This window comes from Rhododendron vialii, chromosome 8a, assembly GCF_030253575.1.
Source record: "Rhododendron vialii isolate Sample 1 chromosome 8a, ASM3025357v1".
NCBI lineage: Eukaryota > Viridiplantae > Streptophyta > Magnoliopsida > Ericales > Ericaceae > Rhododendron > Rhododendron vialii.
Genome location: NC_080564.1, coordinates 13,036,447 through 13,051,523, shown reverse-complemented (window position 1 = coordinate 13,051,523; position 15,077 = coordinate 13,036,447). Strand labels below are relative to the sequence as shown.

The 15,077-nt window shown below is 40.3% G+C and overlaps 2 protein-coding genes across 2 annotated transcripts; both read right to left on the bottom strand.

Moving 5' to 3' along the window:
- Positions 1 to 345: 345 nt before the first annotated feature.
- On the bottom strand, positions 346 to 5,349 carry LOC131336709 (proline-rich receptor-like protein kinase PERK4). Its single transcript, XM_058372645.1, has 8 exons — positions 4,486 to 5,349; positions 2,929 to 3,444; positions 2,620 to 2,706; positions 2,445 to 2,515; positions 2,262 to 2,338; positions 1,429 to 1,576; positions 1,183 to 1,344; positions 346 to 984 (listed from the first exon to the last, which is right to left on the bottom strand). Exons 1-8 carry the CDS (start codon positions 5,123 to 5,125, stop codon positions 706 to 708), a joined length of 1,980 nt encoding a protein of 659 aa, XP_058228628.1. The 5' UTR covers positions 5,126 to 5,349; the 3' UTR covers positions 346 to 705.
- Positions 5,350 to 9,908: 4,559 nt separating this feature from the next.
- On the bottom strand, positions 9,909 to 13,809 carry LOC131298570 (F-box protein At5g49610-like). Its single transcript, XM_058324052.1, has 3 exons — positions 13,729 to 13,809; positions 10,459 to 11,526; positions 9,909 to 9,981 (listed from the first exon to the last, which is right to left on the bottom strand). Exons 2-3 carry the CDS (start codon positions 11,502 to 11,504, stop codon positions 9,909 to 9,911), a joined length of 1,119 nt encoding a protein of 372 aa, XP_058180035.1. The 5' UTR covers positions 11,505 to 11,526; positions 13,729 to 13,809.
- Between the last annotated feature and the right edge of the window lie 1,268 nt (positions 13,810 to 15,077).

The following is a 15,077-nucleotide window of genomic DNA, read 5'->3' as shown; positions in this document are numbered from 1 at the left end:
TCGGTTAGAATATTGTATATAGAAATTCTGAAATGTTTCTAATAATTCATGAAAAACATGGTTGATTCCACCATGTTCCAAAAGGTTTCATGATATTACATGGTAGATATGGAAAAATAAATATGATTTTCGAATTTAAATCAGTGAAAAATAAATCGGTGGAATTTGGTTATTACGAATTTTTTAAATTTTGAAATCCTCTTTTGTAATTATCTCCCTTAATTATTGTGATTGAATTCCACTAAATTAGGAAATGGTTGCATCCCACTAATTTAGGAAGGCAATATACACACACATATATGAATATCTTATTAATAGCGTAAGATAGGTAATTCACCTTCTGAAAAGATAAAAACATAACTGTTCAAAATGACCAGAACGTGGGATGTGGTCTGAGGATGAATATTTAAAAACTCCCACAAACAATGGGAGCTAGTCCTCTTGAACATATATGATTCATCTATACATGTACGTGACAAATCGAATACACAAGCAAAAAGAATAAAAATTAATCCATTGACAACATAGTTTATTCGGATGTTTGTGGACTTGTCTTATCTCTGTGAATCAAGATTAAAAAAAAAATGAGACAGGGGATGAGACTGAGAGATATGACCCAAATCGACGATTCGTCCTATGCAATAATTTCGTAAGCCGTTGTGTCAAAACATGTCAAGATTACGTGCTTCTTTCAATGAAGTTGCTCTACAGTTTGTGTCTTTGGGTCCCTGGCTGGCCAAGCTCTGTTGAGTCGCTGCTCGAAATGGATGGATTGAGCCCATACTCACTAGTCGCTCCGTATTCACTGCTTTCCAAATCCCGGCTTGACAGAACCATTTGCTTGAACTTCAACATGTCTGCGTTGTAAGCACCGGTATCATATGCTCTAGTGTCAGAGCTTGAATTTGAGGAGCTCTGGTTTGGTTTGACACCCTCATTAACTAAGTCATCCAGTGATGCATCTCCTTCTAATGCGCGTACAATCTGTTTTCATCGACAAATACCATAACAAGTAAATTTAACATAGTGATGTTACAAGACATGTAAGCGTTTCCATTATCAGACTAGAGCACACAGAACAACATGGAAGTAATCTTGAATGGGCTCGTACCCCACTCGAATGAAAGCAGTGCAGATAGATCTTTTTACGTACTTTCTTTGACATGATTTAGTTTCGTTTACCTGGCTCATCTTTGCCCGCCTTCTTGCGGAATGACGGATGCTGGCAGCAGCACAGGCTACCATGCGTGCCATCTCGTGGGGGGCGAAGTTATCTTCTAAGCGTGGATCCACCAGCTCGTCATAGTTTCCATCTTGCAATGCTTGTCCTAGGAGTGGTCTAGCCTGCTCAAAAAAGGTTGAGAAATTTTAGGAAAATTTTAGACCCAAATCATGAAAAGTTGCAAATTTAGTTTTGGGTATACAAACCCAGTCCACCAAGCTATCCTCCATGTATTTGTTGGTGGGATCCACTGGTCGTCGGCCAGTTATGAGTTCCAAAAGCATAACGCCGAAGGAGAAAACATCAGATTTATCGCTTAGCTTGCCACTTGATGCATACTCTGGAGCCAAGTACCTGTATTCACAATCGATTTTTTTTTAAACCATAGGCTTCTCGTCAGTTTCAACTCTTTTCGACATTTAGTAGGGGTGGGCATCGTGTTATCTCGTGTTTGTATTAAAATTTTCTTAACCCTAACCTGACATGTTTAGCTTTTTGCGTAATCGTTTCGTGTCATATTCGTGTTTTGTGTCAAAAATAGCTGATCCTAACCTGCTAACTTCGTATCGTGTTATCGTGTCTTTTCATAAATTCTTGTGTCGAGTTGTGTCATGTCGTATTCATGTTAGAATTCTCTCAACTATAACCCGACCCATTTAGTTTTTCATGTTATAGTCATGTTCTGTGTCGGAAATAGCTAATCCTAACCTGCGAATTTCGTGACGGGTTCATGTCGAAAATTCCTACCCCTATTTGCGAGTAGTTATGGACATGTAAAGAATATGTCCAAGATACTTATGTGTGTGTATTTAGAGGGACGAGAAATGTAGGTAAGAAGACATTATAAAATAACTCCATCAATGGTGCTTCAAAAGGACAATATTCTAGGAAGCATTGTGAAATCTTTTCAATGTGCAATTAGCCACCAATTTAAGTCATATGGCGAGTTACATTAAAAATAATATCAAATCTTATGATTTTATTAAGTTGTTCCACGTGCTGAAATGCAAAATCATATACGGAAGTAAGTATAACCTACCCAAAAGTTCCCATCACGCGTGTAGAGACATGAGTGTAATTATCAGAAGAGAGTTTTGCCAATCCAAAATCTGCCACCTACGTAAGATTACATAGTATTACGACACAACCAATCATCTCCCACAAATGTGGCATATGCACTGCACATAAATATGAAATCCATCAATGTCAAAATCTAAGTTACCATAGCTTCAAAGTTATTATCGAGGAGGATGTTAGCAGCTTTGATGTCACGGTGGATAATTTTAGGATGGCCTGCACGTATACAACAAATCAAGGGATATAGAAGATAGAGATACAATAAATCAAAGGAAGATATGAATATATATTGGAGAGAGAGAGAGGTATGATAATCATACAGTCTTCATGAAGGTAAGCAAGTCCTTTGGCTGATCCCAATGCAATGCGCATCCTTGTTGCCCAGTCCATGGTGGGTTGATCTTTCCCTGTACTCAAACATTCAAGAGTTTTCGCACACGTACAAGAAGTGTAGATTGTTCTTCCAAAGTTATAATCTTTTGATGATTAATTTTGTTCTCCATTTAAGGGCAATATCTCCATTATATGTCCATTAATGCAAATAGCAAATCCATTATAATAAGACCACAAAGATTATGAATTTTGAAGAGATCAAACATGTATGGCATGATGCGCAAAATCAAACTAACCATGAAGATGAAATTCCAACGTTTTATTGGAGACGAATTCGTAGACCAACATTCGCTGGCCATCAGCAATGCAATATCCAACAAGAGAAACAAGATGGCGATGATGGACACGGCTAATGATCTCAACCTCGGCCTGGAACTCCCTCTCTCCTTGCCCGCTACCAGACTTAAGGCTCTTAACCGCAACCTCTTTTCCATTAGGCAACACACCTTTGTGTACATACCCGAATCCACCTTGACCCAAAATATTAGCTTGGGAAAACCCATTAGTGGCAGAGGCTAGCTCCTCATACGTGAAGCAGCTTTGGTTATTACCAAGACCCATATTTGGTGTTTGAGATGGCACAGAAGTGTGGTAGGGGCCTGAGTAGCCAGAGCTATATTCACCGCTTATGTTCGCCTGGGGCGGTGGAGGAGGCGCACCCCAACCACCAACACCGCCGGGTGGTGGAGGAAGTTTAGCAGGGTCTGTTAGCAGGGGGTTGTTCCATTTTATGGAACCGTTGTAGTAGTCACCTATATTGCATACATCCAAAAACACAAGAGTTAGAAGCAAATAGTAATAAGTAAAACCTAGCCAACAAGAATGTCTCACCTCTTTATTCCCTAATTGTAATGACGTAATAAAGTCTTCTCTTTTTTTTTGAATGGGTGAAAAAGAATTTTATTAATCTTTGAATATGAAAATAAAGACCAAAAGGAACAAAATCAAAATATGGTAATTGGTCTTTCATAAATGATTTATGATTCACAAACAAAGTCAAGCCGTCAAAAGTTTTCTCAACAGTACGTCTTATACAAAGTTGTCTTTCGTTGAAATAAATGAAGTGAGGGTGCCACAACTGACAAAGATTTATCAACAATACATCTAAGATAATACCTACAAAGTTGTCTTCGTGAGGAATAATTCTCTAGATTAAAGGAATAGTGCTACGTAAACAAATGGTGATGACATGAAGCTAGAGAAATTACTCATTAGGTCCCAAAATTATAGTCCAATATGAAGATACGTGCAATTTTTGAATACATAATAGAATACTGTCATTCGAATTTCTTCCCACTAAAATAACAGAATTGTCTGAAGAAATGCAAAAATAGAAGAAGACTTCCATGTAGACAGAATCAACATAAGATTACGCACTTTACCGTTTTTATCTTTATGCTGCATAGAAGTACTTTATTTTTTAATTTTAAAAATGCAATAATTAAAAATATTTGCGTACATCGCTCAGCACGATTGGTACTTGTAATTGAACAAATTGGAAGAGGCTATGTTTCAAGTAAGCATTAAGAGCAAGTGGGTCGTCAATGTAGTTGGCATGGCTCCTTGGCCACGTTTACGATGTGTGGAATTCGAATCCCACCCTCCCCTAAATACTAACTTGTAATTTTCTTACGGATGTATATAATGTTGAAAAAAAAAAGGTACACTTTAAAAGAAAAGACGATTCATAGCATTTCTTAAAGAACATAAAAATAAAATAAATGAATCCAGATCAAAAATAAAAAATAAACCCCGAGATGTATCGGTAAAGTTATTATGAGGGGATTAATCACCTTGAGGTCCATGGGTAGGATCCATGTAGTACTGCTTTCTCTTCTTCTTCTTTGAGCAGCACGTCAAGCAAATAACGATCACAACAAAAATCACAACGCCCCCGATAACCGCTCCTATAATAACCCCCGTATTATCCGATGAAGAAGACGAAGACGACGACGACGACGACGACGATGTTGGCGGCGGGGGCGGTCGTGGGGACCCACTAGAAGCCGAAGACGACGGTGACTTCGTCGACGCTACAGGCGGAGGGGGAGGCGAGGAGGAGGAACTGCCATGTGGCGGTGGGGGGGAAGCCACGGTTGATGACGTGGGAGAGGGGGAATTGGTCGTAGAAGGAGGCGGTGGTGGCGAGGCCAATGCTTTGTCTGGCGGTGGTGGTGAGGTGGATGAGTCTTCTGCTGGTGGTGGTGGTGAGGTGGATGAGTCTTCTGCTGGTGGTGGTGGTGGTGGCGAAGAGGATTTTTCGGGTGATGGGGAGGATTTGGAGGGTGGTGGTGGGGATGGGGAGGATTTAGGGGGTGGGGATGATGCTGGTGGTGGTGGTGACTTGGCGGAAGAGTCGTCGTCGGAGGTTGGTGGTGGTGGTGGTGATTTATCAGAAGAATCTTCTGGAGACGGAGCGGTGTCTTTTGCCATTACTGATACTCCTTATTTATGAGATTCTGGGTAAATATTTCACGTCCGGATTATTGCAGGAAAGTTCGCCCCCTCTGACGCCGGAAAATTCAGGACCCTGAACCCGAAAGAGAAGCACAAATGGGGATTCTTGTTATTGTTTTTGTAAGGATTGTGCATTATGGATCAGAAAAAATTGGAAATTAAGTTTGAATTAAAAGAAGAAGAAGAAGATCATTGGAAACTGTAAATGGGGAAGAAATTGTTGGAGAAATAATACCTGAATGGAGGGGTCTAGGATTTTCAGCGAAGAGAGGGGGAGAAAAAAACTTGTTGCATTATCAGCTTTGCAGCCTAGAATGGTGAACCGTTCCTTTCTCTATGGCCATTGGCCTCCTACAAAGCTGCAAATCTCTCTGGCTACCTCTGGTTTTAATAGGATACCACATGCCAGGTCAACAGGTGAAACAGATTGGTCCTCGTGACAGAGACAATCGAGATCCTTTGGATTAATTATTCAATGGTTTGGACACCGTGTCCTAACACCTTTATTTACCACATATTTTTATTAGTCCAGTACTAAATATATGAACTCGATAGAAGTATGTGATTGTGTGAGAATAAAATGTTGAGGCACCACCGTACGTGCGGAGAGAGAGAGAGAGGGTATTGAAAAATACTTATATACATCACCACTTTCATCTTCCCTCCTACTCTTCCATCACCATCATCTCCATGACCAAACTTCACAACCAAACTCTACTCCCATTAACAGCCGAGAGTGGGAGAGAACAAATCGGAAGAGGGAGTTCACTATTATCATTTCAGTCCACCACAATTGTAACCCGGCTGCCCCGCCCCGTAACCGTCACAAACTGCCCCGTTCCCTTTCCGAAAACAGCCCGTAAACATCTCCAAACCAAAAGTACCAGCTGCGAAACAGTCCGTTTTAACCCCAAAAGAATGGTCCCAAAGGGCCCAAACCACTGCCGACGGAGCTCCGTTGCCACGTGATCAATCCACCACCAAACCATCGTTCCATCGCTTATTTTAGCCCCTAATTTGTGTTACCCGTGCACTAAGTAATTCAATTGGAGAATTTGTTAACTGTTAGTAGTGATGTTAGTCTCTAAGAGTAAAATGATCACCCAAGAAGCTTAGAAGTTAATATTGGGAATTTAATAATTGTTAGTTAATAATAACATGCAAAGCCTCTAGATTGTCAAGACTAGACTAATTATATCTTTGTTATGTACAAATCGACCCGGGGAAATATGTAATGTGCATTGAGATCCCGCACCAGCCTAATTAAGACGTAAATCAAAATGTACAATGATCATTGTGCTTTTTATTGAAATTTGTTCCTCTTGTTAGATAAATTTCATTTTGTAAAGACATGATTCCATTCCTTGAATTATAATGATTAATTGTTTATTTATTTTGTTTCGCGAGAACTTAGAAAAGACATTAAGATCACTTGAGATTGGTAGACATACATAGAAGATCACATAGACGATTTTTAAGTTAAAGAAAATCGGAAAAGATATGATATATTGGGATGGGATTTGAGGAGGTTATCCTGCAGGGTCCCGGTGTTGTGATTCGTTGTGGTGGAATTTGGACAGGTTATCCTGCAGAGTTCCGGTAATGTGATTGGCGTTTAGCCAGAGGAATGGTATACATATCAGCGAAACCAGGCTAGGGTATGGTTAGTTGAAGAATTGTTATTTAGTTTTGAAACCTTAGGATATGATATTGCGTTATAGCTCTTTATGAGTAGGAGATAAAAGGTGACATTGTATTATAATACCGTGTTATGTTATGGTCTATATACTCCCAAGGTTATAATTAGTTCCTTGTGGGTCCAGTGGTTACAATTAGTTCCCTAGAATTAAAATTCATCCTTATGGGCAGTTGATGACTCCGACTAAATAAATAACTTAGGCCATTTCATCTGAGCTCCTGGTTAGGGCAAGCAAGAGGGAGCAGAATCACGAATTAATGGCCATAGTCCTAAAGGTTTAACATGGGAGATTGTTTTCTCAAAGGAATTTTAGAATTCACTGAGTTAAAGGTTAGTAATTGAAATTGATCGTTCTCTACTTTAAATCTATATTCCGTTATCTGTAAGTTATGGGTTCGGGTAGGATTTAGCTATTGAGTAATGATTCGCTCATGGTGCTATTTTGGCATTTCACACTAGGTACTGTGGGAGAAGTCAGAGAACAGTACACTCAACCCGACGATATGTACCTCGTTGAAGACCTCCTAATCCAAGGAGGGGAGTTTGTTGTGCCCTGTGTGTTATACTAGTAGTTGCTCTCATTTACTTTAAGTACTGTATTTTTCAATTCAAGAAATGCAATCTTACATGATTAACTCATCTTTTCTTTTGCAAGACTTTTATTACGTATATCTTAAAATTGAATTTTAAGACTTTCGCTACTAAACTTTGTTTTGACGGTTAATTAACCTAAATCTATTTATAAAGTTAGTAAATCAATTCAAAAGGATTTGATTAACGTGACTGAAAATAGGGACGCTTGTAGTGGCTAAACTGAATTCCCAATGAGCCAAACACACAAGAAAACGATGTTTGATAATTTGACAAAACGATGTTTGATAAACTGCTGGGGGAGCAGTTTGAGTGCGGTTGAGGAGCAATCCAACAGAGCATACAACCTGATTGATTGAGCACGGAGCGCACGCAAAATGTGCAATCGCAATAATATTGCTTAATTAGATGGAATTATCGATGAATGCCAAACAACTAATGAGAGCAGATGATCAAGACGTTGGGGAAGACCATCTGCTCCATTATTTGGGGATGGGAGAGAGGTCACTCTAGACTAGACGCTGTGTTTGGACTTTCGAATTCATAGAGAAAAGATAAGAAAAGAAAAGAAATTAGTATATAAAGCTACTTCTTTTTTTCCTTATTGTTTTTAGTACTCCCTCCGTCCCTTTTTAAATGTCCTGCTTCGTAACTCCAACTTATTAAAAAGACATCATCATTATACCTTTCACATCAACTTTTTTCTCCACTTTCCATACTTACCCATCATCATTACACTTCTACTCACTTACTTTTCAAAAAGAAATCTACTTTTAGGGACAAAATAGACAATGTACCAACTTTTACCCACTAACTTTACAAAATGGACACTTATTAAGGGACAGCCCAAAATGGAATACTGGACTCTAAAAAAAGGACGGAGGGAGTACTAATTTTCTTTTGCTTTTATGTCATCTGAAAAGAACCTCTTACAAATTCAAGACCCAAACTCAAGTTAAAGACAATCCTCCAAACTCACATCTGCCATCTTGCTGTAACAAAAGGTACCAAGGGAAGAAAAAAAAAACAGCAAAGAGCAAGTATTTTTGTGGAGGATAAATTGGCCTTCGGGTTCCTCCTCGCAGCATTGTTCGTACACCTACGAGAAGGTTATCTAATAGCCTTTTCCTAGAACGTCCACCCAAGAGGACTGCACCCACGAAGTAGACAAAACTCGTATGAGCCAAATTTTGACCCATTTCGGGAAGGACACATTGTGTGCTTGCCCGATGTGCTTAAGTAGCTTGACAACATCAAACAGCGGTCTTTCTACTAGGGATCCACATATAAGAAGAAAGTTATCGCATGTTCCGAGCAGAATAAAAACTATTCTGTTGAATAGGCTTTAGAAGTCATTGGCACTAGGATTCGCTGCTCCTGATCCTTTTAAACCAAAATCAGACAGCCAAATAAGTACTTTTTTTTTTGATAAGTCAGTCAACTTCATTTCATTAAAAGTGCCCATTGGGCAAATACAGGAATCCACTGAAAATACAGAAATACAAGCTAAACATGAACATCAGGTAGGAACCTAAACTTTACCACCGAGAAATAAGCACATACTACAAAGCAGAGCCGACACGCGAAGTTCGACCAATAAAGCCGTTCACCGTAATAGAGATTAAGCACCTACGGGAACGGAACCTAATCACTGAATAAGCAAGAAAACAGGGGATCCATTTTCATCAAACCAATCTTAACCCCGAATCACCGGAGCAAGACGACCATAATCAACCCACCATCGTCGGACAATCCTCAATAGGCGTCAAATTATTCGCCCACCATCCCTTCCACACTAGATCTAAAAAAACAGACTGGTACCTACTTCGGACAGGGGAGACCAGCTAGGAAACCCGGAAAAACCGATAAAAAAACAAAAAAAAACAAGAAAAAAACCCTAACTCCATCACACCATTATTACCTCGCTGCCGGCCACTAACTGCCGGATCTGAGAAGCCAAGGCGGGGTCCGGTCGAGTCAAGCCCACAGAACACCGGCCGGAGGTCCGATCATTCGAAACTTTGTCGCATGAAACACACCAACGCTCGCCATACCAAACCGGAGAGAGAGAGATACACCGGAGGGTCGAGAGAGACTGGAGGAGGGGAAAGGGAGAGGAGGGTGAAGGGGGCGGCGGCCCCCTCCCCCAGATATGGAATATGTGGGTTTGGTTTTTAGAGAGAGAAAGTAGAGAGGAGGAGGAGCGGGGTGGAGTACTTTTGGTTGGTTGTTAATTTAGCCAAATAAGTACTGAGTATTGTCTTCCAGAGGCATTTTGGGGAGTAAAATGCTCAAGGGGTTTGGATCACCTGCTGTAGAGATCCTGAATCCACATTCGTTAGGGTTGTATCCCACACTCCCCCTCCATTGTCCGGATCCAAAAATGCCAGAGCAGATACAGCCTGGAAAATATTGTCTTCCATTTAGCAGTGCTACGCACACAACTTTATAACACAACTGCGTCCGGTACTATTCAATGCACAGTCCATGTGCATCGAATGGTTCCGGACACAAGTTGAGTCCGGAGTTGTGTGCATACTTTCTGTAAACCATATACGACACAATAATCAAACTTCGATAATTTGAAATGGGACCAGATAGTGAATTTAATGGCCGCCATGGAGTTTGGCAGAGAATATTTCTGCCAAGCAAGCATGCCCGGACACTTTCAACCCCAGTTTTCATCCCCGACAGGGGCAGGAGCAACTGAAGCAAGTTATAGGTACACTTGACCTAATTTTTTATCATTATATTTTTCGTGGACAAAAACAGACATCACGGATAATTTCAATGCCACTAGACAATGCATCATTCATACCTGCTTTCATAGAATGTATACATAGTCAAACAAAACCCCCTGTATATAAGCCAAAACAGTTTAACCATCCATCCGATGCCTGAAAATTTATTACCACCCACAGTTCCAACATTTCCGACTAGAAAACACCACCAATGACCACATACGCTGAGCAAATGAGTTCCCTAGATGTAGACGAGACTGTTCACATAAGATACGCACCTGATATCAGATTCAGCAGCACTCCACACGGCTTTAGTTCGTTTAGTATCCAAGTTATGAGCAAGGATTGTCTTTCCAATTTGAACCAACACCACATTACAGCCAACCGCGAGCACCACTGCCTGGTCATAAGCAGACCCAGCAGACACTGAATTGTCTATAACAAAACGAGCTTTCTCCTTCCATGTCCTGGAATTGCTCTGCATTTGCATTGTGTTTGAGTAGACATTGGCTAACACAGACACCGTTATTGTGCGGCCATTTGCATGAGTGGAACAAAGCTTTCCATGAATCATCCCCAAGGCTCCGGTGGAATACCCTTGGATGAGTTGCGACCTATCTTTTGTAAGATCAAAAGCGACAATGCCATGTACCTTTGACTGCCAGTAAACAACACCATCAACACAAACACCTGATCTCGGCACAAGCTTCTTGCTGGCAAAGCAAATCTCTCCGGAAACTTTCCAAGCTCCTTCAGCGGATGAATAGATCTCAAATTCAGTTGCATTATCAAAGTCGTTCGATGGGAAAGCACAAACGAGCTTGTAATCAGCCACAAAGTTGAGCAGTGACGGTTCAAAGACAAGAACAATGGCAGGATCAGGACCGTGATTAGCATTCGAGTTAGGAAGTTTCTTCCACTGCTTGGTAACAGGGTTGCAAATGTAGTAGGCTTTAACCCCAGTGCGGCCTTGGCAGCAAATTAATCCATTGGAAGAGGCCCTTATGTCCACAGGTTCAGGAAGAAATTTCAGAGATGGGTCTGGCACGCCACAAGATTTGGGTTCAATGGAGATGAATGAAGGTGGGTCCCCAGGGACTTGGCAGAAGAGGCCCGAGAGAGCCTGAAATGAAAGTGACTGATTGTGGGCAAAGAAAGGTGTTGAGATCTGGAGCTTCCAGTCCCTACAAACACCTTGGACCCTGAAAAGCGATTTTGCGGGAAGGAAAGGAAGAGCATGCTCCCTTATAATATCCTTGAGGTCCATGTACATCTTATTGTTCCTGTTGGCCACAAACTTATTTGGCCTCTTTCCTCGATCCATTGACTTTCACCAAGGTTACTTGCTAATCAAACAGCAATAACATGTCAAAGTCTAATATAGCAAAATATATACAGAAGAAGAAACAACAATAAAAATAGACAAAAAGGAGAGCACATAGCACTGGCTCAGCGCTCATCCTGACGGTTACTAGGAGTACAGATAAATGTAGAGAATTCCATAAACAAGAATTGGCTTGGGACACGGGACACGGACATAACCATATGTGTAATAGGATACAAGCACTTGTTTCATGACACCTCACTTCGATACGGTATTCCACAGATATTGAAAAGAAATTCTTGATCCTTCATAAACCAGAAGAAAAACAGTTTCAAATAATATTTGCCCAATTATCGGGAATACATAGGACTTAATAATAAGAATTTTTTTTTCTACATGTTACCTAACTATCATTACATCCAAAAAGATCAAAAGCACAAATCAAGTTCCCAAAATCTTTAAGATAGAACTCCCATCAATACAACATCCTTCCTTTGCAGACGCAACAAGATTGACACTAAAGAAGTATCACTTAGCATATACTGACCAAGTATATGACCAAAGAATGTGCACAACTCTCTTGAATTTACAGCACAACGTTATTTCTCATCTGACGGCTGGCCACTTTACTATAATACACACGAGATTATAAAATCGAAACATGATGAACTTAAATTGACTGCTGGATCAACCATTCAGTTCAATAATGATCTTGCTTACAACAAATCAAATTATCCGTGCATTCATTCTTTACCCATTCTTTATTCCATACGTCTTGATGACATGAAACCTTACTATCATTGCATCCAAAAATATAGAAAGAACAAATACTACTGCCCTAAAACTGTGAGATAGGAGTACCATCAACTCAAAATCCTTTTATAGCAGAAGTAGCAAGATGATGCTTGTGGCAGCATCCTTATACTGAACTACTTGATGGAATCATGGATAGAGAGCGTACACAAGTCTTTAGAATTTACAGAACGGTTTCATTTCGTATCTGGCCACTCTTTGTTAATCTTATAATACACAAAGATCATGAAATAAGGAAAGCATGATTCAACTTAAGTGCCTACTCGATCAACCATTCACATCAGTAATAACCTTGTTTATAACCAATTAATTCATATCTGCATTCCTTCTTTACCTGGATTTTAATTTCATACATTAAAAGTGACATGAAACCTAACCTTACTTGCATCAAAGAAAAAATTGGAGAAACTACAGCACCCCAAACACGTAAGATAGACTACTATAAATTGAACAAATACAAGAAGATGACACTCATAGCCAGCAGCATCCAGGGGCGGCTCCATGATTTTTGTAAAGTGGTGACAAAAGCAAAAAGAAAATTTTTGTTTGTAAAACTGTATATAAAATAAACACATTTATTTTGATCGACATTGGCACTAATTTATTCTGTTCACTTGAGCTATATTATCTAATTACTCCCAGTAAAATTTCATTTGTTTGCTATTTAAGAGTAATTTAGAGCCTAAAATATTCAAAAATCAAATTTTAGTGCATTTTTTGAACCTAGGGGTCCAATTGAACCCCCTCGGTATAAGGTGGAGCCACCCCTGGCAGCATCACGTCGCATCTTCTGACCTAGTTGATGAATAGAGAACCTACACGAGAATTCTTGGATTCTTAAAGAATTTACATCGCGATGTCATTTACACACCGCATTATACAAAAAGAAAACAAAAAATACTCAATCAAACCTAAATGCCTACTGGATCAATCGTCCAAAAACCACGATCTATTTCACTACTCCTCTACGTAATCCTTCTTTAACCCCAATTAGAAAAGTGATCTCGTTCGTGAATCACATAGTCCATACAACAGCTTTCTTTTCCGTTTTGGAACAATTTCACCATCACCGATTCAAATTGTTAATCATACAGTAATCAGCAAGACATAAAAGGACGAAAATAGAAAGGGCGTGTAAAACCCTAAACAGAATTCGACTTCAGAGCCATGGTAACAACCGAATTGCATGTACGGATAGCGACAATCAAACAAAGTAGCAATCAACGTACACGATCGGAGACTCTTTGAATCATCTTGAACAACACAGTCGCTGTTAGCAACGGAAAACCCTACATCGCACTCGTAACACGCACATTGATCGTGATGAAGTGACGATGAAGATAAGACATAATATAACCAAGTTCAAAGGGGGAAAAAGAGTGTATTTTGATGAGAACGTAAAGAGATATACCTTCGTACAACTGATTTTTAGATCTGCATAAATTTTCGTGATCGAGACCACGCCAGAGAGAGGAGAGAGAGAGAGAGAGAGTATTGTGAATTGGGCGGACCCTGGATATAGGACCCAGATGATGACCTCGGGTTGACCACGTTTACGGGTTTATTTTCCGGTTCATTTTAGACTTTAAGGCCCCGTTTGATAAAGGGATTGGAGGTTGGGATTGGATTACTAAGGTGATAGTATTAGTAATTTTTTGTTTGGTTTCCAAAATTGGTCCGAATTGGTAGTCTCATGGGATGAACAATCCAGCCCATAGGGAGTATTAGCAATACCACTTGAAACTTGGTATTTGCAGTCCAATCCCAACCCCTTCTCATTACCATCCCTTCTCATTACCAATTTTTTTTATCAATCCAATCCCATCATTTAATCTCATTTCAAACAAACATGATATTAATAATTCCATCATCTAATCCCATCACAAACAAACATACCTATTATCAATCTCTTCTCATTACTAATCTCAATTTTAATCTCATCTCCTTACGAATTTCATCCATCTATTACTGTTATCAAACAGGGCCAATAGGAGTAGTAAAATGGATGGGTGTCCATCGACGTGTTTCAGACCGAACCGGGGTGCGATTACTGGTTCTAAACAAGTACTACGAACTGGGTGATTACTGGTTTTTGATCTCCCACCGATGTGTTTGAACTGAACTGAACCGTTTAGTATCAATATTAATGTATTTTGATTTGACAAGGGTTTTTTTTTTCATGTTAAGTTATTATTTTGTGGATTGGAAGAAAAATTAAATTGAAAATTGACTCCTGCCATAGTCCCATAGTCCTGGCAACACCCACCCCCCCCCCCCCCCCCTCCCCCTCCCCCTCCCCCTCCCCCTATACACAGGCGATTTTCAAAGGTTAGAGTTTCTGCCGCCTGGAGGGAGGTGCCGCCTCTCCCCTCCTCCCCCGGGCCTCTTTTCATCTCTCCCTTATTTTCATTTCCCTTCTTTCCCTCTCCTTAGCGTTTGTGTCTCTTTCCCCTCCCGTTTTCTCCATTGCCCCTGTTTGGGTTTAATTTTTTTGCTGCTTCCATCTTCAACCGGTTGAGATCCAGTGTACCCGTCCAGAGAACCGTCTTTTTTCTCTAGTTTGTACAGTGATGGTTGCATGCCTGAAGATCGGATTTGGGTTTTGTCCCGAGACGGCGTTGATGGCGGCTGATGGTGGTGGGTGGTTCGATTTGGGTTGTTGGACGACGGTGTTGTGCAGGGATGTCGTGGGGGTTGGTTTGTGTGTGGCTAATCGTGGGTGTTGCAGCATGCGTCTCGGCTTTGGGACGGCAGTGGTGT